The 25,679-nt window shown below is 45.5% G+C and overlaps 1 protein-coding gene across 1 annotated transcript in view; it reads left to right on the forward strand.

Annotated features, from left to right (window-relative positions):
• Window positions 1-6,228: 6,228 nt before the first annotated feature.
• LOC147628479 (uncharacterized) overlaps window positions 6,229-25,679 on the forward strand; it is a 36,161-nt gene continuing 16,710 nt past the window's right edge. Inside the window, exons 1-2 of the mRNA XM_086813635.1 lie at window positions 6,229-6,482; window positions 10,575-10,770. Coding sequence (XP_086669761.1) covers window positions 6,364-6,482; window positions 10,575-10,770 — 315 coding nt within the window. The 5' untranslated portion in view covers window positions 6,229-6,363. The remainder of the gene's footprint in view (window positions 6,483-10,574; window positions 10,771-25,679) is intronic.

Here is a 25,679-nt window from a genome sequence, read left to right on the forward strand (position 1 = left end):
AGACCACCACAAAAGTGGTAAATTGTACTGCACCTAACCTACACCACCCAAGGTGTAAAGTATAAGTGTTATTTTACTTGGTAAAACCCAGGAATTCTCAAGGATAATCTATTGGCAGCCAATCAATAAAACATGAGAGTAAACCACACCCATCAACATTAGCTTTGATACCAATTGTTGAAAATTGGAGAGAAAGAGCTTAGCTAATCCTACTCCTAATCTACACACAAATGTAATACTCTTATACTGCCCATCCTAGAACTCTACTCATTAAAGGAAAGCAAGAAAGACATACAATGGTCATGTGAAACTTACCTTGCTCTGGATCTCGGTCCTCTTGAAGCCCATAAGCTTAACTTGTTGGAAAAGCTCCATGCTCCTCAAGACTTGTTTCCAAGTTGTCACCAATGGAATTTATATCCACACACCTCTCACTCTCTACTCTCTCACACATAGGAAGTAGAAAGGAACATGCAGCAACAAGAATCTATGAGCTTCTACTCTCAACCCTTTGACACACCATACACAAGACAAGAGCAAGTAAATATCACTTGACTCGATTGGCACAAAGGGGATTGTTTCTCTATTATGAGAAAATAACTTATATACAACTGGCTCTTATTCACTCTTGGGATCCCAAAATAACTTTTATACAACTGGCTCCTATTCATGCTTGGGAGCCCAAAATAACTTATATACAACTAGCTCTTATTCACACTTGGGAACCCAAAATTCATAAGTCAACTAGAAAGCTTGGACGCGGCTAGCTTCTCATAAAGTTTACAATAATTTATAGTACCATTACTTATTGTCTTGCTCTCACATGAAGATAACCCATAGAATGGGACTAACACCCCCCCTTAAATAATCCAAATCATGTCCTACATGAATTTACGACTTGAAATCCGAATCACCAAGGGCATGGGTAAACCTAATAGCCATGAATGAATGGAGTTTGGAGCTAAGCCCTAGGAATTTCCCCATCAACGGCACCAAATATGTTCAAGACAATGGATTACCTTAGCCTATGTCAAAACAAGTATTGAATGCAACTTCCATTGTGTGTGTGCTAGTAGCCGATCATTTGCATCTTCTCCTTACTGTCACACCAAGGAGATTCCATGGCCATGGGAGTGAAAGTAGATCTCTGTTTGCCTAGATTGAGGCCAAAAAAGGATAACCTTTGTAGTGGTTCTCTCTCACAAGTGGGTACAAAGGACGCTCAAACAAGGGAGATACCAACACTCAATCCTATCTAAGCAAGCAAACCATCACGCTATGCAAAGATTCATTTAAACACAAGAAAACAAAGGAGAGTAAAGAAGAGGGAAAGCTCACTTGTATTATATTACAAGGGAAGGCTATTGCTTAATGTAAAAAATGACTTATATACAAACAACTAGCTTTCACATTGGGCCGAACAAAACTTAAAAGAGGCCTATGGCCACTAGTTATACTCTTAACCAAGTATGTACACATATTTTTTGACTTCCCTATTTGGCATTAAGCTTAAGGTAAGGTCCTTCATAGATTTCAGCGTCGTCTTACAAAGGAATGGGCTTCCGTTACATGTGGGTAAGATAGCGAAGCACCTTATGGTATGAGCAGGTGAAACCATGCTAATCGGTGAAGTAGTTAACTCTCTCTCTCTCTCTCTCTCTCTCTCTCTCTCTCTCTAGAATGGGATTCCGTTACATGTGAGTAAGATAGTGAAGCACCTTATGGTATGAGCGGGCGAAACCATGCTAATCGATGAAGTAGTTAACACACACACACTCCCTTTAGAAAAAAGAAGATTGTGATCCTCTCTCTCTCTTTCTTTACCACTCTCTAATTGGTTTAGTTTATAAGAAGAAGGAGATAAGTGGCTACTCTCATACTAATCCTTGACTAGCAAGTAACTGAGAAAACAAAGAAATCCTACTTTAAACTCATAAACTAACTTGGCTTTGGCACTGTGTTATAATCTCTTAAAATGAGAGGCCAAGGACATCCTTTTGTAGCTCAATGATGAGCAGTAATGACACACACATTCGACGATAGTCAAACTTTCTTTTATTAAATGTTAGGACAAACTTTTATTTTGGGAATTCATACTAGTTGGCAACTAGATAAGATGAGCACAAATGGAAACAATAGTTTACTTAAAATCACTAATAAGTACAAGGTTCGTTTTTTTTTGTTCCTTTATTCTTTCTCTATACTAGCTTGCTATTTTTTAATGCGTTAAAATCCTTAACTTTGTCAACTTTCATGCAATACTCGTGTTTGCTTTCCATAACAATGCATTGGTGACATCGATTACCACCTCTTCTTCCTATGGTGATAGCAACGAGACATGGATGAATGCACTTATAAATGACATTCTCAACTTCAACAAATCATAAGAAGTAGATGCATCTATGGTTAACTATGTGCAAGCTAAGGACATCCTTTTGCAACAACAAAAAGTGATGACAATGGTTTATTGACTACTAAAGTTGGCATGGCCAAGTTTTATATGCCGTTACGTTTTGTAATAATGACCACACAAAGGAAGACTTTGTGATACCAATTACAACTAAAGTAGTAAAGAAATGAGTCCCATTTTGAGACTTGATAGAATTATTTGATGTAGAGTGCCATGTGCTATTTTTTATTTTAGAATCTTGGAATAGTTCGTGTTGTAGAATCTGATATTTTACTTGGTCCAACCGATAAGCAATGTCAAAAGATTTTATTCATTATAGGAGGGTTATCAAGTTTTTCCAAAAGGTGTGCGTGTGGATAACTGCGTGTGCATATCTAGTTGGGTGCTGTTGCTAATGCAACACGACATGCATGTGCAAGCGGGAGTCATGTGGACAACTGTGTGTGTGGGTGGGTTGGTGAGTCAAAGGTAATGTAAGAGGGAGAGTAGATGTATAACAATGTGAGCATATGTGGATGGGTGTATAAAAGAAAGAAACTCTCAAGTGTGTGTGCATGCATGCATGTGCACGCACGCGTGTGTGTGCTTGTGTGTGCATGTGTGTGTGGAGTGGGTGGCTACTCACTATCTTACAGATGCATGCTACATTACTCTTATCACTATCTTACATATGCATGTTACATTACACTTTGACTCACCCACTCTCTTACAGATGCACGTTACATTACACTTTGATTCACCCACTCACGCAATTGTCCACACACACACACATGCATGTCACATTACACTAACACCCACCCACCTAGATACACACACTCACACAATTGTCCACACACACATGCATGTCACATTACACTAACCCACCCACTTAGATACACACACACACACACAACTGTCCACATGCACTTCCTCTCACACTTGCATGTCTTATTACACTAACGCTCACCCACTCGGATACACACACACACACACGGTTGTCCACAAACAGTTTCTCTTACACATGCATCTTACATAATAACCTAGCATGCATCTGTAATAGAGAGTGCATGTATTAAAGATAGTGCGTGTAGGCTAGCATGAGTGGGTGTATGTATTAAAGATAGTGCGTGTAGGCTAGCATGAGTGGGTGTATGTGGGTGTTTGTGTGTAATTGTGTGTGTGTGTGTAGGGGGGGGTCTTCCATAAGATGCATGTGTAAGCGGGTAGTACATGCATAAAAATGTGAGTAAATATGATACGTTTCCCCATGATTATAGTTTTAAAGGGAGCCTTGTGCCACCTTCCCACCATGATTATAGTTTGAAGGGAGCCTTGTGCCACCTTCCCACCATGATTATAGTTTTAAGGGGATTCTTTTTTTTCGTTTTTGATGCCCTTCAATCATATATGCTTCCAAAATAGCTACTTCATGCCTCGTCAAACATGCTAGCATACTCTCGAATCTCTATAGCTCCCTTGTATTATTATATATTTTAAATATACTTTTTTGGAAAATATAATTATATTTATAAACTATCCAACCACATATACAATAGTCCACCTTTTACAAAATCTAGTTCATATCTCATCAAAAACCTAGTACAACTCCTCACTATTTAGCAGTCCACAAATCTAGTCCCACCTCTTATCCTCCCACGCAAAGGATGATTGGTCCCCAATTGATTTGATAGCCTAACTGCATGCCAGCCACCAGGAAATTCTCAGCAGTGGTGCACCCCTTAGGAGTTTGCTCCTCCATAGCCTCTTTCTTAGTCCATATCTTCACATCATGCCTTCTTCCAATTGGGTTCTCTATCAGTGCTATGAAGGTGTGTATAGGTTGTTTCTCCTTCAGATACAACCTTTGTATTTTAGGTCCAAACTTTGGTAACCTAACTCTATTTGTGTCTGACACCAACTCCTTCAAATCTTTCCCTATATATACTTGCCACATGACATGCATTGATTAGGTTTCCCTAGTATGTGCAACTATCCCATCATCATGTGATTGGCTCATCCTATTCCAGTTTGTAATGCTGTACCAACTCTACAAATGTATTGTCATTCATCTTATTCACATAATATATAGACCAGTAGTAATGCACACACCTATATATCAATTCAACAACATTTAGTCCCTGCCTTAAGCCCTTCTAAAATACTAGATAGTTTCTAGAAATCCAAATTTCCCACAAACAAGTATATCTAACCAGGCTGAACACCACATGAATTGACCCCCCTAGTCCAATCAGTTCCCCCATTAACAAGTCCCCCCAAGAACCCCTCAAGCCTATGCAAGTGAACACCCACTTATCTATCCTTCTCCACAGCCCCCTAATAGCAAGAAATCCCCAAAATTCATGTTTACCATCCTCAACTGCTGATCCACATCTAGGGAAAATCCCTAGTTTCTATGTACCAACTTGTAGCTAAGAGGGAGAGACCACATACATACTCTCTACAAAAAAGTATGGACTGTCAAAGGTACACTTAGACCCCATAGCACTTTCCACCTCTTCTTCCAAGTACACATACTCCACCTTACCCTCCTCTAGATTCTATTACAGTAAGCCACATTCAGCTCACTCTTAATCATCTCCTCTTACAAGAAATTGGTAGTCACCCTCACTAACTTGGCCCCATTTATCCAAGTCCAATCCTTCAACCAACATGCCTCATTAAAGGCTGTAGAAATCCAGCCCCTCCAGACTTCATCCAAGACTTGTCTTGCCACTCTAGGTCTCTCTGATGTATCCCAAATTCATCCCTTACTTGCCCTAGATCTTTCCACCCCACCTGAGTCGTATCCCAACAATCTCCAATCCATCTCATTCCCTTATTATTCAATCTCTTGGCTACTCTTACATTCAGCTAGGCTAAGGGAGGAGTAAACTTATGTGACCACCATATCCCTTATTATTCAATCTCTTGGCTACTCTTACATTCCTCTGGGCGGCTTAGGGAGGAGTAAACTTATGTGACCACCATATCCCTAAGCTAAATAAAGAGTTCCATGTGACCCTTGTGCATCCTTCCCACTTCATTAAGGCCATCACCTCCTTCCAGTTGTGACAAAGGAATTTGCAAAAGGGAGAGTTCTAAATTCTCAATGGAGCACGTGAAAATAGCTTCCCTCTCCAATCAAGTCATGTCCACTTCCCCTTACACTGCTCGTTAGAATCCTCTATCACCTCCCTTACCATTTTGGCCCAAATTTCCTACTATTTTGTAAGCATTTAGGCATCCCTTGGCACAAATACCACTGGCATGATTGACTTCACAACCCAGGGTGAAGAACCCCTTGCCCAGGTAGTAAACCTGTGACACCACTCTTTCATGCAACACTTCTTCTTGTAACCATTTCCCCAACTCCATTTTACTTGATGGACTTCTAGGACACATTAGGATTACGTTGCACATAGAGAACATCCCTATCTGTTGTTTCACAAAATCTGATGGAATATTTGCACATACCTTCCTCCCTCTGGTTGGTTTCTCCTGCGGGGTCTTGCTATTCATCCGCGACGAAATCTAGTCGAACTGCACCCTCATTGCATCCCTGCCTCCCTCTTCATCATCGTGTTCTCTCTTCATTCCCAGTCTCCCCAGCCAACCTCCCTAACATCATCATTCTGCTCCCACTGTGCCGCCATCCCTTCACTCTTGCATGCACTTAGCGTGTGCCGACCACCTAGATACCATGCAAATCATAAAGAATGCCCTCTCTCTTAAGCTCTACCTTTGGAGATTCTACCACATTTTAAATATACCACAAGCACATCTATCCTAGTTTTGGAAGACAACAATGTCTCTAAGCTTTCATCATCATCACGCGGATTTTAAGACGTCGGTGGGTGGGGGAGACTCCCCCGGGCCCCGTCCGTAAGGATGGGGAGTCCAATTATATAATTTACAAAGACTCATTACTCTGAATTTTACACGTAGTTCTGTTTTCTCAGTTGCGCAGCAAAGCAATGGCGACTAAGGGCCGCGGTAAGCCGGATTCGGAGAAGAAATCCAGCAGCCATGCGGATGAGATGCCCCTCTTCAGCGCAGAGAACATCCAGCACAACATGAGGACGATCTACTACAGGTCCGCACCTTTTGCCATATCCCATACACCGTTGTATGATCAGACTAGAGGTTCTCCTGCTTTCCCCATAGTGCAGCCCGCAAGCCGGTAGGCTTTTTTTCCCCTCCCTCCCCCTCCCCCTCCTCTGCTTTGAACAAGCCAAATATGGGCATGACTTTAAAAAAGATAGAAAGCAAATCAAATAAATGATTGTTTTCTCCAGCCGTTGTTGTTGTTGTTTTTTTTTTTCTCAAGAAAAAGATCCTTCAATTAGTTAAAGAAAAAACAGCCGCAAGGGCTACATACAAACTTGCCCCATTTAAGGGCGGGAATCAAATGATCATGAGGGGAAGAGATGCTTCTCCTCCGGCTGGCCGCTTTGTGAGAAGAAGACTATCTCATAAGGGGGGAGGGGGGGAACAACCACATAGGTGGTCTGTAATGCCAAATGGGGTCACCTTCTCTATTTGCGAGGGAAGGGTCGGACCTCCAAAGTCGCAAGAAAGCTTCCCGCCGCTTCTGCATACGGTCTGAACCTCCCTGTAGCTTTTTCCACTGACCGCGGAGGGTGTGAATGATATCAAGCCATATGCTCCTAATGGTGTCCGTCGGTGGAGTGTGGGTAACCTCGATGGCCTTGCTACATCTAGTACGCTAAATGTGCCAGGTTGCTATGCTACTGCAAATCTCCCATCTCTGGCATGAGCTTGGCCACCAGTCGCCTGTAAGTGGGGCTGTGATTGTTACTGCTGCAATACGATGGTGAGAGATCTGAAGGCCTAGCCCTCCCCCATCCTCCTCATAAGCCCTGACCACTCCAGTCTCTATGGCCCAAGTGACAGTGTCCCATGTGATGATCCGGGTCGATGCCTTGTCCATAGCAAAGATGTGGATAATCCTCTGCCAAATCTTCTGAGTCTTCGGGCAATCCCAAAGGCAATGTCTTTGAGTCTCCTGGGGTGGCCATATCGCAGGCAAGCCACTGGTTGATTACTAACTGCCAGCCAAGTACCGACTGCTAAACTCCTATGTGTCATCAACCAAAGAAAGAGGGTGATCTTTTTTGGCCGAAAGCTGTCCCATAGTCTCTTCTAGAAATCTGAAAGGAAATGTTGTGAGAGGCCCTGAGACTGCCAATGTGCTGCTGCGCCGATGTGCCATCTATATCGGGCACGTGGATCCTACAGCCTAGCCGCGCAATATATGCAAAGAAGGGGGCATCCAGAGTCTCCTCCCGATCCGCTGCATTGTGTCGCCTCCTGCAACTGTCAACCGCTATCTGAAGTGTTGTTGGCGCTACTCCTAAACTGCCGGCCGTCGGCACTTGTATAAGCAGCGCTACCTAAACCACCTGTGTATTGCCCCTGCCGCCACCAATGCTTGGACATTGCTGACATTGGAATTGATCTGATTCATACACCTCTGTGTGCCTCTTTGTGGACTCTTCATTGCTGATTACTGTTGGTAATGTTGATGCTGGTAACTCTTCATTGCTGATTACTGTTGCAGATGCAAAGAGTTACCAGCCAAAGGGAACCCCTACCCTCGACTGGTTGCGACTCTTCGTCAAAGGATGTACCTCTTCACCGAATAGCCACATCTCTTCGACGAATGGTTGTATCCCTTAATGAATGGTTGTGCCTCTACATCGACTAGACACATCCCTTAGCCTAAAAGTTGTACCCTTTCGTCTAAGGTCATGTCCTTTCATCAAAGGACATGCCTCTTCAAATGTGTCTCTTCATCTCCTATATAAGAGACCTATTGTACTCAGTTTAACAACAACAAGTCAATTCAATCTTGTCTCAAGTGTTCTCCTGAAGGTTCTTGTTCTAAGTTAATTACTTAAGTAGTAATTAGTACACAATATGCAGGATTAATAACATAATTCTCACACATATTATCCGTGTATCTTATTCACAAGCTTGAAGTTATTTTTATTTGCATCTAGATTTGGACTTAGGTCTAAACTTGGTCCTAGACATGAACATGGAACTTGGACATATAGTTTGGACTTGATCTGGACCTGGTTTTGGATCTGAATTTGGACCTGGATTTGGACTTGGATTTGGACTTGGACTTGGACTTGGACTTGGAGTCATTGGACTTGGATTTATTGGATTTGGATTTGGATATTAGATTTTGTACTAGCCCAGTGAGAGATACTTGTGCGTCATCCCCATGGCAAGGTAGGATCAAAACGTATGTACGGATCCAATCCGTACCGTACGGGGATCCGTACGTACGGATCGATCCGCACGTTTTTTTTTCCCGTGCGGCGTGCCTGCGTCTTTCGTCTGGACTCTGGAGGCCGTACGACCTCAACCTTCCGGTAAGGGCCAGCCGCCATGCTCTCTCTCCTCTACAGTCGTACACTCTCTCTCTTCGCTACTGTCGCGAGTCGCGACTCGCCGCCGCCTTCTCCCTGGGCCGCCCCCTGCTCACCGCCACCTCAGTTCGCCTCTGCCCTCACCGTCCCTGTTCGGCCACTAGCGCCCAGTACGGCTGGCAATATGCTGGCCCGGGCCCGTTTCCCCACCCACCCTTGCTCAGGCCCCCAAGGCAGCAACATAACTCTCTCTCTCTCTCTCTCTCTCTCTCTCTCTCAGAGCCTTAGCCCACCATCGGTGGACGACTCACTTGTGACAATGTGACTTGTCTTAAGTAATAAGTATTAAGTACGATTAACTTATTAAGTATGATTGACGACTTGTGATTCTAATTTCTCACTTTTGAATTAGTAGGTTTGTGACCTTGTTGTGTCTCTATTTCGAAAGTTTTATATGTCAATGTGGACATGGACTGAAATTTTATGTAGGTGGCTGAAATTTCTGAGATTTTATGTATTTTTACCAATGGTACGTATTTTTACGTACCTTAAAATTTTTTTTCCATACCAAACAACGTGCAGTACGTACGGATCCGTACAGTACATAACGTTTGGTACCACCTTGCCCCGTGGTGTGCTTGGCATCAGAGATCTCGTGCCTCGACATCGACATTGACTTGGATATCCTACATCGGCATATCTGTTTGTCTTGTATTCATTGATTGTCTTGATCCTGGCCAGCATGCCCGTGGATTGTTCTTGAATAAATTCCTGAAAGGGGACAGGGCCTATTCCCCGCTCAATGTGGTGTAGTGTGCAAGATTCCTATTCCCTTCTCTCTCCCCTCTCTCTCTATATCTCTATCTCTTGGACACGTTGAGTTTGTCACAGCACGCCCCGCTGGGCTTACAAGATCCAATAGAAAGTGAGCTGACCACTGTCCTCATCTGCTCTGTGGACCGCCACTAGGATATCGTGTCTGGTAAACACGCCTAGCCACACTGGGGCAGTCGGATCTGGGGAGTCAGCCACTCTTGAGGGATAGCTATTACCTGTGGGCAATCCAATCTCCAAGATACCTAGTTGGTCCCATGATCAAAGCGCCCCAAGAAACGTGCGGTCGGGCCCCTAGCATGTGGCCATTGGGTAAACGGATCAGGGGTTCCAGACCAAAGGCTGTCAAAGCCACTCCGAATCCATGTCATCGTCCCCCTCCATCACCATGGCTATCACCTTGCTAAGAATTGGTAATAACCAGCTCTGAGTACTAGGAACAGTTGCATTGATAGATGAAAATTCTCCTACTCTTGCACGTCAATGAATACAGGAAAGGGGAGACAGAAAGAGAGCGCGTGCGCACAAATCAATTGTTATATTTATATCAGTTTGCAATTTTGTTACCTTGCTTTCTTTAGCGTGTGCCTACATTTTACTGTGTTTTTTTGCCTGCCACGCGGCCAGCTCTGGATGCTTGCTTTTCTACAAGCATCTTAGGCTACCCAAGGTAAAGAAAAAAGGCAGGCTAATATTGAATTCTTTTCCTGTGTTCTGGGTTGTTGCTAATCTGGTCAGGGTTTTTAAAAAATCTTACTAGGGTTTTCTTTGTGACTAGTTAGGGTCTTTTTCTGCTGCTGCATCAATGTCTTTGTGAGAGTTTTGTGCTGCCTTTGGTTAATTCCTGGTTAGGGTCATTTTTGGACTTTTTGGATAGGGTTTTTCATGGCTGTTTGTTTCTGTTGTATTGATGGGGTTTTGAGGTTTTTAGCTTGGTTTTCTTGTGGCAGCCGCACTTTTCTTTCGATTGTGGGAGGGGTGGTTGCAGGGGTACTGGGGCTCACAGGCATTGCAGGATTTCTATTCTATTTTGCCATCATGATGGTCACTTCAGCTGCTGTGGCACTTAAAGCAGGATTTGACATCGGTAAATACTTTGATTCGTGGAATCGCGTCACATTAGACGGCTTAACTGCAGGCCTAATGGTATGTCGTCATTTTCTTTTATTGAAGAGTTCTTGCTGGTAGAAATTACCAAATTTTGGGTGTTTTTCTTGCACAGCATGTACATTGCTGGGATAAGTTGTATGCAAAAACAAGACATTGGTAGGAAGTTAAGAAAAACAAACGAATAAGTGCTTTTGGTCAAGTTCAGGCATTGGGATTTCAACTCTTTCAAGGGCTCCTCCTACAAGAGCATTGTGAAAATGCCTTCAGGAGTGTCTAGGGGGATACTCTGCATGCGTTCTGAGTCCCCTGTCAGGCTTTCCAGGCATCCCCACACAAGGCGTGGATGAGATCAACCCAGATAACTCTGGCTAAAATTTTAGTGTACCAAATAGCTCTCAAAGCCTAAGAGAGCATGCAATTATAGTTAGCCATACTTCTATCTACCCTAGAGATTTAGGGTTAGGGTTTATAGGTGTACCTAGGTGGATGGAAAATATTCATTGCGCTAGTGTGTGTGCAAAGGTAGAAATGAAATGAAATGTTATATTAACGTCTTCAAAAGGCCATAATGACCTATGAGACCAAAAAGTTAGAGAGAGAGAGAGAGAGAGAGAGAGAGAGAGAGAGAGAGAGAGAGAGAGAGAGAGAGAGAGAGAGAGAGATGACGAAGCTGAGAGTAATTCCTTCACCAAGTACAATGCTTTTATAGGCTTAGAGCCTTCTTTTTTGACCCATTCACACACACTAATATAGTGACACATGGCACATGTGATGATATCAGTGCTTAGTACATACACACACACACAATATCTAGCCTTTTGAGGCTATTCACACACATAGGCACACTTACACACACTAAGAGGTGGTTCACACACATACACAGTATCTAGCCTCTAGAGGCTATTCACATACATAGGCACAGAGGAGATAGGGACTAGTCGGGCATCAGAGGACACTGGACCAGACAGAGGACATTATGGGGACCACTTACTAGAGTTGGGAGCCAGGCATCGTCTCGTTATTTATAACGGGATGCTACAGTGGCCGGGATGAGGAGGGCTGACATGCTTCCCACATGGGGGTCATACACGGACCAGAGGCACGGTGGTAGACTACATTATGGGGTCTTTGGAGGCATCACAGCTTGTCACCTCATTCTCCATTCCACCTCGTCCTATTGGGGCAGATCATACATACTTGGCATTTTCACTAGCCGGATCACCAGTATCACCAGCCCCCCACATACCAACGCCACACACTACCATCTACTTCACACATGACATGGCAGACATACACACTGGCAGAGTAGAGGATGGGCTCCTACTCATGGATCCCCTGGCACCTATGGATACCATTACAGCCCAGCTGGCATCACTCCTACACACACGGCTGCGTTACAGAGCTTCCCACATCGTGTACACTCAGGAGAGCCTGCGAGACCTGGGACTATGCCCCAGAACAGATGGTATGATGACGAGTGCAGAGCCCTATACTCACGGCTCCGCATACACAGAGCCTTGGGAGCCATCACAGAGCAGGAGTCGAGGAGAGAGATGAGGAGACTTACTCGCCGCAAAAGGCGGGCCTTCGCAGAGATACAGGAGCTAGAGATCTTTCATTTCTTCATGAGTAGAGATAGCCCTGTCTCATGGCGGCACTTCAGAGAGCCCCCGACCCCGACACCTATTGCAGACCCACAGACATGGCACACATATGCAGAGGGCCTATACCATGCCCCACAGCAGCCACCTATACCTCAGCCACAGGAGCCTCGACCTACCACAACTAGCTTCTTTACCCACTCGATGGTACAGGCGCTATCCGCCGCCTATAGCATGGACGGGCCGCCGACCATATGGGCCTGCAGGGTGAGCATCTCATATATGCAGTAGATTCTTTAGCTTCTTTTCTTGCACACCTGTTTAACAGGGCACTAGCAGAGGGTTTGCCTGCGGAGTGGACGATGCACACCATTGTGCCGACTCACAAAACAGGGGATATGCTCGATTCGAGCAACTACAGGACGGTTATGGTTGGCCACGTGCTGGCCAAACTCTATGGTGCAGTGCTGGAGCAAGAGCTTAGCTTATATGCTGAGCGAGCAGGTTTACGCTCATCATGGCAGGCAGGCTTCAGGAGAGCTTTCTCCACCACTGACCATGTATTCACTTTGAGATGTATGATTGATCAGGCCAGAGTGAGGAAGAGAAAGCTCTATTGCTGCTTTGTGGATTTCCGCAAGGCATTTGACACAGTACCACGAGAGAGGCTCTTTCAACGCCTGCAGTCTCTTGGCATACCAGCAGATATGACATGGGGCATCTATGCATTATATGAGCAGGTTTTTGGGCGAGTCAGATGTCCTGGAGGTATGTCCGAGACTATTGCTAGCACCATTGGTGTGAAGCAAGGATGCCCACTTTCCCCCACGCTATTTGGGTTATACATTGATGAGGTGGCTGACTTCATTACACGGGGAGGCAGAGATGGAGTTGATTTAGCAGGTACCTCAGTACATATTATGCTCTATGCTGATGATATTGTATTAGTGTCTGAGTCTCCAGGTGGTCTACAGCAGCATCTACATGCACTCGATGATTTCTGCACACAGAGGGGTCTTACTGTGAACCTTGGGAAAACCAAGGTTATGGTCTTTCATACATCGAGACAAGGCAGGAGTCAACTGACATTCACTCTCGCAGGACGCCAGGTGGAGGTGGTGACATCATACGTGTACCTAGGGGTTACCTTCTCTACAGCAGCCATGCACTTCACCATGGGTTTAGCAGCCATAGCTAGATTGACACGGGGATATGCAGCATTGGCTATGCTAAAGAGACAGTGCCACCGTGCGCATTTTCAGGAGCCCCAGACGAAGGGGTGGCTATTTGACACATTAGTCACACCGGCACTGATGTATGGAGCAGCGGTATGGGCGCCAGGCCTTGCTACCCATTGGTGGACACAGATAGAGAGACCACAGGCCCTCATGATGGCACGCATGATACGCAACAAACCATCAGTACCTCATGACATTATCCGAGCAGAGTTTGTTGCGCCTCCTATGATGGTAGAGGCCATATTCCATACTATATGCCTGCTAGACAGATTTAGAGAGATGCCACAGGACAGATTGTCATACAGAGCTTTTGAGGCATCTAGACAGCTGGCTGAGGCAGGAGACAAAGGATCATGGTATGCACAGGTCACACATTGGTTCTCACAGCATGGCCTAGACATGGATCATCTACCACCATTCCAGTATGACAGGGATGCACCACATATCCGTCTCTCTCATAGTGAGAGGAACAGAGTATTGAGACAGGATCTATGGCAGCTCTATACACGAGAGACATGGATATGGCCGACACAGCCTCTTCCACCGAAGATGCTATACTACAGAGATCACTTCATGAGTATCACTGATGATGGATTTATAGAGAGGCCTAGATACATGGAGGGCTTTTTACCACACGGCTCCCGAGTGGCTATCGGCGGTCAGCTCAGAGTTTCATCACACCGATTGGAGATTGAGACTGGCAGAGCAGCACGGATCCCCCGAGAGGAGAGGGTATGCAGATTGTGCAGAGAGGAGGTGGAGAGTGAGGAGCATTATGTATGCAGATGCAGAGCATATACAGCCATCAGAGAGAGATATCCCATTTTATTCAGGGAGCCACATTCCCTACGCCAGATCTTTGAGGCAGCAGACCAGCGCATACTGGGGAGATACATTCTAGACATACAGCGCCACAGAGAGACATTATTACAGGCTCAGACAGCTCCCGAGGAGGGGTGACAGACACAGATTACTACATTTTTTCAGAGATCCATCCCCCTCCCAGCCCCTACACGGCAGGGAATTACTCTCCAGAGAGCAGAGACACTTAGAGCCCGCAGGAGACAGAGGACACCTGGCTTTCGGACACCACGCCTATACCAGAGAGAGATGACAGAGATCAGAGCTCAGTTTCACAGAGAGGGTGCGGAGCGACTGGCTCGCTTCAGAGCACACCCAGGCATGTTCTTCAGGGAGCTGTGGACACCCCCTTCACTGATGTACACCATTTTATACCCCCAGTATGGTACAGGATGGAGCTAGCTAGGTTGCATATCATGATTGTATACTCCATGCATATAGCTTTGCATTCTCCTAGTAGTAGAGCTCCATCCCCTGCACACCCAGATTCAGCTTTTTTGTTCAGTACTTTTACATTTTGTTGGGATGACAGAGGATACCCCATACAGTTACTCTGATTTGTCTCATAGGCCGAGTTCGGTCTTTTGGAAGACGTTAATAAAATCTTTCTTTCTTTCTTTCTTTCTCTCTCTCTCTCCCCCTTACAGTATGACCTAGCTGCACCACACAGACGCCTCTCTCAGACAGAGAGGAATAGAGTCATGAGACATGACATTTGGCAGGGCCACATAGAGGAGACTTGGCTATCTCCCAGTCAGCCACTCCCGACCAAGATGCTCTACTACAAAGACCACTTCTTGAGCACCTCCACAGACGGCTTAATCGACCACGATACTTGGAGGTCCACTTATCGCATGGAGCCAGAGTAGCCATTGGGCGACTAAGGGTCTCATCACACCAACTAGAGATCGAGACTGGGAGAGCAGCACGCATCCCTCGAGCAGAGCGCATTTGCAGATTATGCCAGACGGGGGTAGAGACAGAGGAGCATTTTGTTTGCCAATGTGGTGCTTTGCAGGAGATCAGGGCATGCTATCCTGAGGTTTTTAGAGGGACCACATCACTTAGACAGATGTGGGAGAGATCGGCGGACCAGAGACAGCTAGGCAGACTACTACTAGCACTACAGAGACACAGGGAGATCTTACTTCAGACACCCGCACATCATAGCGGAGGAAGACAGTCCCAGTTGACTGACTTCTTCCAGAGATTGGGACCAGTAGCCCAGCCACACACATTGGGAGTGACATCTCAGCGAGCGGAGGAGATTCGAGCTAGGCGACCCAGACTAGCCGGCTACCAAACACCACGGCTACACCACAGAGAGATCGCGGCCATCCGGTCTCGACACCAGCAGGAGGTCCAGGAGCAACTGGCACATTGTTGCTCTGATCCAGGACGCATGCTCCAGACATTTATGGCATCCTCAGATCGGATGTATGACATATTGTACCCAGACTATGGGACTGGATGGAGTTAGGAGTAGATAACATATCATACTTGTATCACCCCTTCAGCATATAGAGATGCATTAGTAGCCCTAGTACTCCATCCACACCCTCTCGTTTGTACACCACCATTGAGTCCCCTATGGTCGTGTTGTCATACTTGTACATTTTATTCTCACTCCACATTTTCCTCTTGAGGACTGGAGGAACATCATTGTACTACTTGTTTGTCTCATAGGCCAATTTTGGCCTTTTAGGTCATTTTGGCCTTTTGAAGACGTTAATATATCATTTCATTTCATTTCTCTCTCTCTCTCTCTCTCTCTCTCTCTCTCTGCACTCGGGCTTAGGAAAGTGCTCTCTCTCCATGGCTTAGTAAACCCATGGTATCTTTGTATTATTCATGGTCTCATAGACCCTTGTGGTCTTTTGTAGACGTTAATATTGCTTTCTTTCTTTCTTTCTTATAAGAAAGCAGGGCCTATGGGCCTCACCGCCTCAGTGAGAGTTATGCTTGTGTTCTATGTTAAAAATAGTTGTGATGGCACATTGTATCTTTGAGAAGGAACGCATGAGGTCTGTAAATATGTGCACATGTGTGATTGTCTAAAAGGGTGATCATTTGTATGGTGTGTTCAAAGGTTAATTGTCCAAACTTTGGTTAGTGATATTGTAAAAGATAGAGAAGGTGAAAAGGTAGATTCTATAGAACACTTGTGCCTATGTGCTAGGGTTTTCACAAAATGAAAGGAATGTGGCAGAATCACACATACAACACACACAAGAACCCTAATCTATTGATCTGTGTTATGTACTTCATGCAATACAGTCCGTACAGCCAGTACAGCTCTCCATTCAACTAGTACAACAAGTATATGGGTTGGTACAACAAGTACATTGCTTGGTACAATAGGTACAAGGGTTGGTACAACAAGTACAATGATTGGTATAGCAAGTATAGTAGCTGGTATAGTAGGTACAAGGGTTGGTACATCAAATATAGTGGCTGGAAATTATAATACAATGATTAAATACCTTTGCATTCAGTATTTCTTCACAATGAAAGCCTTCAAAACAGTCCCCAAAAGCCAGTATACTTCATGGGCAGCCTTCAAGAGAGAGAAAAAGAGCAGCCAGCATTGGGATAGCCTGCAATGGTGCTAGAGAGCCATAACTTTGGAGTAGAGAACCACTGCTGGAAACTAGCCTCTCTCTTCATTTAGAGGAGGCTCTACTACTGCTGCAAACTAGCCTCTACCATGTTGGCAACTAGTAGAGCCTCCTCTAAATGAAGAGAGAGGGCTCCAATTTATAGATTTGGGCCTGCCATGAGCTAAAATGGCAAGAGAAGGCTATAATGACAAGTGGAGAGCCACACAATAGCTGAACTGACAAGTGTGAGGCAACTTGTCTCACTTTGCCACATGTCCCAATCTAAGAGATGGGCTCTTCCATAATATTTACCTTTAAAAATATCCCAACTGGTAGCCCATTTGTTTTAGGTACTCTGGCAACTCTTGGTATTTGCTCAATTCCAGAGGTAATGAAGCGAACATAATTTCCATTGGAGTCGGGCCAAAAATAGCAACTCTCCTAAATTTTAGGCGTGTGATCCTTTGTATTCTAGGATAGTCCTCCATTCCCAAAGCTTGTACTTTCCAAATATTTAGATGTTGAGGAGTCCACGAGACCCCTTTCTGTAACATGCGGAAGCTTCGGGGCCGAATCAGTAACTTCAATGCTCAGAATTCAGCAATCTTTCATGACGAACATAACGCACAAAACTGAAGTAGATGTGCAGAAAATAAAGATAGATAGATAGATAGATATATTAAGCGTCTACTAAAGACCCAATGGGCCTATGAGACCAAAATGATACAATAATGTCCATGGCATATCTCATCATGGAATGAGAGAGAGAGAGAGAGAGGGAGAAGAGGACACAGTATTGGGTCCCAAATACCCTATGTATTTGCTTTATTAGAATGATGCAAATCAGCAAAATAAAGACTAAAATCTTGACCTTCAATGTTCACCTTGGTTGGAGCTTCCCCTTGGCTGTCCTGCCCCTTTTAAGGCAGCAATACTTTGTGAAGAATGAGATGCTTGACTGAATTTCTGGCTTGGCTTTTTATAGCCCTTCTAGGTGCTGGTTGGCTGGCTCATGCATGAGTTGGCTTGTTTATAAAATACCCCACGACCAGGGAAAAGTCACTTTATTCAAGCGCTTTCACACTAGGCTTTGCTAGCTGCTTTGTGCATACTGTCCAGACCAGCACTGGCTGCTGGGCAGCCCTTGTGCCCTGGCTGCCTACAGTCCTGGCTGCCCCATGGGCTAGCCGACTGGCTGGGTTGTCGGGTGGCTGGCCAAGCCCTTCTATGGGCTGGGCGATAGCCTGCCAAGCCCTTCCATGGGCTAGCCGACAGGGCCACAGCTTCCTTGGCTGGTGGGCAAAGGCCATGGCCCTCTTGAGTCTTGGGGCCCTTGGGGTGGCCTAAGGCCTACCCCTTGCCCATTCACGGGATATAATACCCCTTTCTGGGGTAGCCCTAAGGGTTGCCCCCCTTCTATATGCAACCTACATGCTTCCTATACAAATGCCTAGTGTTCGGTTGCACACCAAACACTTAGAACACCTGACATCATTCCAGAGGGAGACTCACCTCTTTGTCAAGCCATGCCGCTTCGTGGGTCCCTCGGTCTTGAAACTTTGTGAGGAACTGTCTTTGTCTTCGGCCTGAGCCATGCTTGAAGCGGTACAAAAGGATCTATTCGGGAATTATCACTTCAGCTTCATCAATGATATCTGGTTCCACTTCGTCTTTCACTTCTGAAGGGATTGGACCTGCATACAGTTTTAGCCAACTGACATGGAACACATCATGCATAGTCCAGCTCGGAGATAGCTTCAACTTCATTGAAACCTCGTTAATCTTTCTGTGGATGGGAAAGAGTCCGAAGCTCTTGAATGATAGCTTGGGGCATCGCTTGCCCACCTGTTTCAATCTTTGCTTCATGATCCGAAGATAAACCCAATCTCCTTCCGAGAACTTCATATCCCTTCGGTCTTTGTTGGCCTCCTCTACTTTAGCCAACTTATCTTTCACTAACTCCAAAATCTCCTGGTAGGACTTTGTCATTCTGTTTGCTTTAGGTACTGAAGACGAGGTTCTGGTCAATAGCAACTGGAATGGTCATCCAAACGTTGCTTCATATGGAGTCCTGCCAATAGGTGAAGAAAAGGAATCATTCAACACAGCCTGAACTAAAGGAAAATACGATTCCCACTTACCTAGCTGATCGTGGACATAATACTTCAGCACATCAAAGGCCAGCTAGTTGTAGATTTCTGTCTGCCCATCCATCTGTGGGTGAAAAGCATTGGAAAGATTCAATTTAGTACCAAAGTTATCAAACAATGCCCTCCAAAAATGACTGGTAAACTTGGCATCTCAGTCTGACACTATGGTCCTAGGGATCCCGCCAATAGGGTACCAATGCCGAATGAACAAATGTGCAATATCCTCGGCGGTCACATTGGCCCTGCAAGAAATGAGCATAACAAATTTGCTAAATCTATCAACAATAGTCAAGCACTGAGTATTACGCTTACTCGGACTGGGAGGCAAATTTGTGACAAAATCCATGGATATATCTTGGAAAGGTCCTTTGGGAATTGGTAAAGGCTGTAACAACCCTATCTTCTTCCCACGAGGAGCTTTCACTTTCTGACGAATGTCACACTGTTGCACATGTGCAAACACATCGCGTCTCATTCTTGGCTAATAATACTGTCTTTCTAACTTCTCTAGAGTCGAATTCATGTCTTGATGACCACCAGTGGTGACGTCATGGGCATCATGGAGAAGAGCTACCCTGAACGACTTCATGACACAAAGTCGGCCTTTGTAGAAAGCCAATCGTCGCATATCAAAAAGTGGCATGGTCCTCTGGCATCCAATGCCTGTTTCCACTGTGTACCGAATTTCTTGGAATCCGCGTACGTGTGCTTCATGTCATGTAGTCCCATACCAGAGAGGTCAATTCTAGTGGTCTGAATCAAAGTCACTTGTCTCTTCCTGCTCAAAGCATCGGCCACTGGGTTGGCCTTTCCTAGAAGGTACTCGATCATACCACCAAATTGCTGGAAGATCTGGCTCCAGCAGTGTTGTCAGTCACTCCAGTGTGTACTTGGCATTGTCTGAATCCACTGTAATGCTTGATGGTTAGTGCGAACCTCAAATTCACGGCCATAAAGGAAATGTTTCCAATGTTTCAAAGCTTGAATGATCTCTAGGAGTTCCCGATTGTAGACTGAGTAATTCTTTTCTGCGGGCAGTAACTTAGGAGACATGTAAGCTACTGGATGGGTATTCTATTGTAAAACACCTCCAATTGTGATGTTACTCGCATCGGTGATCACTTGGAACGGCTCGTCCCATGAGGCAAGCACTAGACAAGGCACTTCTGACAAAGCAACCTTGAGGTTCTTGAATGCCTCCAACGCTCGTGGAGTCATTCGAATCTGTTGCCTTCTAGTCTTGACACCCTTTAGCAGATCAGTGAGATCCACCGAGAGGTCAGAAAACTTGTCTATGTGGGTGGAATATGCTTGGCATATACCCACAAAGGATCTGATGTCAAACGCAGTCTGTGGTACTTCCCAATTGACAATCTCGGCCACCTTGGCCGGATCAAGTCGGATGCCCTCGGCACTGATAATGTATCCAAGGTAGTGAACCTCGATTAAATAAAATTCCGACTTCTTTCAGGACTTTCTCCACATCAATGTCATGCTGCTCAATGGTAGCTGAAAATACTAGTATGTTGTCCAAGAATATGAATACCCACTTACCTATTAAGTGCTTGAACACATGCATCGTCATGCGGTTGAATGTGGCTGGGGCGTCCGTCAAGCCAAAAGGCATGACAACAAATTCATAGTGGGCCCATTCTGTACGGAAGGCTGTCTTGGGGATGTCCCCCTCAACAATCCTCACTTGGTGGTACCCACTTTTCAAGTCTAGTTTCATGGTCCCATTTAGCCTCTCGAGAATGTAATCTATTCGAGGCATCAAGAACTTACTCTTGATAGTCAGCTTATTGAGTGCACTGTAATCGACACACAATCGAGAAGACCCATCCTTCTTCTTGACAAACAAGATCGGAGTTGCAAATGGTGACACATTGGGACGTACGAAGCCAGATTGCAATAGTTCTTGGAGTTGGCGGTCCAACTCCGATTCCATTGCTTTGGAAAGGCGATATGGAAACTTGCTCGGGGGATCTGAGCTTGGGAGGAGATCTATTTTGTGGTCCTCCAGTCTAGACGGGGGAGTTGGGGAGGGAGATTGTCCAGAAGAAAAATCTTTTGGGATCAACTATGTCATCCTATGTGGGTAAGATTGAAACATTTGTGTTATATCTGCGTTGAAACCACTGAATGTCCAAGATTATGTTTGCTCCTACAAGAGGGGCAACCATAAAATCACGCACAAACTCTCTGTCCTGAATGACTAACCTAGCACTATGAGCTTCAAACTTGATGCTCGTCGTCATGCTTGTGTTAAATCCCTCAACTTTCTTGTCCACCAAAGTCAAGACAAAACGGGCTCGCCAAGCGGCTGTTCTGTGACCATATCCTCCGTATTGTTGCTGTCAAACAAGACAACGACCCTCTCGCCACTTACGTAGCCAAAGGGCTTGAGCAATTCATTGCGCTCATACTCCTGGCCATGGGCGCCCTTCTACTTATCTTCGAGCTACTAGCTAACGATTGCACCAACCGAAGCACTGGGATCCGAAGAACTAGGGACAGCCGCTGGGGTCTGTGTGGGAGCTAGGCTCACCACGGAAGCCGTGGAGGTTGGGGTGGTTGTCTGTGGAGTGGTAGTCTTCTTAGGACACTCCCTAGAAGTGTGTCCTTTTGTATGACAAAAGAAGCACCTACCCTCCTTCTTATATTGAGTTGTCTCCTCCGCACTCAATTTACCACCTATCTTGCCATGAGCTTTCTGGTCTGGAGTAAGTTTGGGCGCATTGGTCGAGTTCTTGGAGCCAGAGGCTCCCGTGCTCTGTCCTGGGGAAGACCCCATCTGGTCCTTGCCTTTTCCCTCCAAGGCGTTAGCCTTGGGAGTAGTAGGCTGGAAAGTCTTAGGCTTTCCGCCATTGTGCTTCATTTCAGCACTCTGTGCAAGCGAGAGTGCGTCTTCGAAGGTGGCTGGCCTAAACATACGCACCTCCCATTGGATTTGCGTGTCAACGCCATAAGGAATTGCTCTTTCTTGTCCTCGTCAGATAAGCCCTACTACAAATATAAGTTTGAAATCTTATTGGCAAACTACAGGGACTGGTTGCGCATTTTGACGCGCTCCCCTAAACTCGTCTTCGAGTCGCTCAAGGTAATGGGGTGGTAGAAACCGTCGCTTAAGGTCGAAAACTCATTCCAAACATAAGCTGCCATACCTAATCTGGTGTGGGCATAAGCCCACTGGGGTCCACCAAGGAATGGCCTCACCTTCCAAATACCAACTAGCCAAGATCACTCTGTCAGTATCACTTTTTCTAATTGCGGAAAAATAAGCTTCAAACTGATGCAACCAGGAATAAAGAGTTGTGGGATCAAGTTTACCATTATACTTACTGAAGTTCATTTTCTTGGGAAAATGACTGGAGGAAGCCGTCGGTGTCATTCTTGTGTCCAAAGCCGCAAGGTATCTTTCGTGTTCCACACGTCACCTGGCGTCGTCTTGTGTAGCAGCACAGGCTATTGCCGCATGGTCTTCCATCTGTCAAATATCCAATGCACGCATATGCACCGCGAGTGTAGAACTCGGCTACGGTTGTGACCCCTCAAAAGGGTCATTTTGTAGAGGATCTGGAATCTGGGAAACGAAAGGAGAGGGAGGAGGAGACGGAAAAAGAGGAGGTGGAGAATGGGTGCGCTCTTCCAGGGCCAAGATCTGCGCCTTTTGCTTTTCCAATTTGGTACCCTGTTTTGCAATTGCTCGCAACATCTGGTGGAACATCTCTATTACACTCATGCCTGATGCCCTAGATGGATTGCGTGGTGCACTTTGGTCCCACGGTTGTCGTTCTCTCTCTTCGTCATAGCTCGCCATACCAAGAAAATGCACTTCCTTTCCGGAGTGCAATCTGACCATCCACTATGTGTGTGGGAGACTTCTGGAGGCTTCTGGTGGTTGAAAACCAACCGTCCTTTGAGGGACAGGAGTTACACCGAAAGAGGGTGGTCCACCGGAGTCTAGAAACCAACCACACGAGTGAAAAAAAAATTCTTTCTTTTTTTTTCTGGTTTTTTTGCTTGAATCTTCACACTTGAAGAAGGCTCTGATACCAATGTAACATGCAGAACCTTCGGGGTCAAATCGGTAACTTCAATGCTTAGAATTCAGCAATCTTTCACGACGAACATAACGCACAAAACTGAAGTAGATGTACAGAAAATAAAAAGAGGGAGAGAGGGAGAAGAGGACATAGTATTGGGTCCCAAATACCCTCTTTAGGGCCCCCACCACGAATGGTGTATTTGCTTTATTAGAATGATGCAAATCAGCAAAATAAAGACTGAAATCTTGACCTTCAATGTTCACCTTGACTAGAGCTTCCCCTTGGCTGTCCTGGCCCTTGGAAGGCAGCAATACTTTATGAAGATTGAGATGCTTGACTGAATTTCTGGCTTGGCTTTTTATGGCCCTTCTAGGTGCTGGTCGGCTGGCTCATGCATGAGTCGGCCTGTTTATAAAATACCCCACGACCAGGGAAAAGTCCCTTTATTCAGGCGCTTTCACACCAGGCTTTGCTGGCTGCTTTGCGCATACTGTCCAGGCTGCTGTCCAGACCAGCGCTGGCCGCTGGGGAGCCCTTATGCCCTGGCTGCCTACAGTCCTGGCTGCCCCATGGGCTAGCCGACTGGCTGGGCTGGCCTCTAAGGGTTGTCGGGTGGCTGGCCAAGCCCTTCTATGGGCTGGCTGATAGCCTGCCAAGCCCTTCCATGGGCTAGCCAACAGGGCCACAGCTTCCTTGGCTGGTGGGCAAAGGCCATGGACCTCTTGGGGCCCTTGGGGTGGCCTAAGGCCTACCCCTTGCCCATTCACGGGATATAATACCCCTTTCTGGGGTAGCCCTAAGGGCTGCCCCCCTTCTACACGCAACCTACATGCTTCCTATAAAGATGCCTAGTGTCCGGGTGCAAACCAAACACTCAGAACACCTGACATCATTCCAGAGGGAGACTCACAGCGCGGACTAGCACTGCTTCATGTGTAGGACAATGCACACCTAACCTCGGACACATAGAGTCGAACCCTACCGGACTGGGCTCACATGGGACGAGTTTCCACTCCAGGTCCTGCACCTTCTTGTTCAGATATGTCCACGTGGCATCCAAGTGCGGGATGCATGTGACACTTTCATACTGGGAAATGTCCCGGTTGGTGACATCCTCCCCAGCTTCTTCAAAGTTGTCCGCAACTTTCAAGCTTGGCATAGATGTAAGTCCTATGCCAACTAGGCGTCATGTCCACTCTACCACTTGCACTCCGTTTTGGTACTTTGATGACACACCTTGGAGGAGAGGTGTGTGTAACATAAGATACAAATCACTCACATGCATAGATATCTTGGTGCTCCATAAAATTTTTTGCTACACATAGTTTATAGGCATTTTGGCCGCCAATGGAAACCTCGATCGATGAGATAACCATGAGTTCCATAAGTCAAGGCAAAAACATAATCCATCCCAGTGAAGGGAGCCATAAACTATGTCTCCCTGAAACTATCTCAAGGGAAACAACTCACAATTCTCCTTGTGCAGGCATACAACATTTAGTGAACATCAAAGGCACCAACTTTTCAAACTCAAAGTATACTTAGCTTTTCTTTTCCTGGTTCGATCTTGTGACATGAGGGTTATGAAGTCACCTTGCCAGCCGGCTGCCTTTGAACTTGATAATAAGATCCATAAATCTAGCATAAATAGCCAATTTCATATAGAAGAGAATACAAGCAATAAAGCCAATTCCACGATTCCGAAATAGATTCTAAGAACCCATAAATCAAATTGTCCTTTGCACATGCCTTGATGCAATATTGGCCGGGTGTATTCAACTACAGTAATAGCCGGTATTTATACCCCAACAAGATCGTCTTTACACGAGTGTGAAAAAGCCAATGCTCTGATACCGATGTAACTTTGGTGAAGGCCCAAGGGTTTCGCAAGACACTTGACCATTAATGCAATTAAACATTGAAATTGGCCACGACCTTAAACATATGCCACTTAATCCACAAAACTGTAAAAGAGAGATGTGCACAGCCTGACACTGCATAGAGGTAGGAATGGGCCAACTCCCCCCTTGGAGTATTTTATTACCCAAGGAGAGAATATCATGTACAAGCTTTGAGGGCCTTACCCCACGGGAGATGCTGGATTATCCAAATACAAATGCCATAACACAGCCCAATACGAGGCAACCATAAAATTCAGCCGATACATAGGCTGTAGTAATGCCAAGCCAACAATATAATCCATATACCTCTGTGTGGGTACTGATTAACGTTTGTGAAAGGCCAAAGTGGCCTATGAGACCAAAACATAGTACACAGCTGATGGTGTCTCATCAAAAGTAAGACAAAAAGGACTAAAAAGTCCTAAAACAGTCCTAAACAGCTATGAAAGGAAAAAACTCCTACTGAGGTACAAACAAAAGTGTATAATATCTACAACTAGCATAAGACTGGTGTAATCTGCTCATCTCAGTATCTCTCTCATGGG

Source organism: Cibotium barometz, chromosome 19, assembly GCF_041138505.1.
Source record: "Cibotium barometz isolate CiBa-2024 chromosome 19, ASM4113850v1, whole genome shotgun sequence".
Lineage (NCBI taxonomy): Eukaryota > Viridiplantae > Streptophyta > Polypodiopsida > Cyatheales > Cibotiaceae > Cibotium > Cibotium barometz.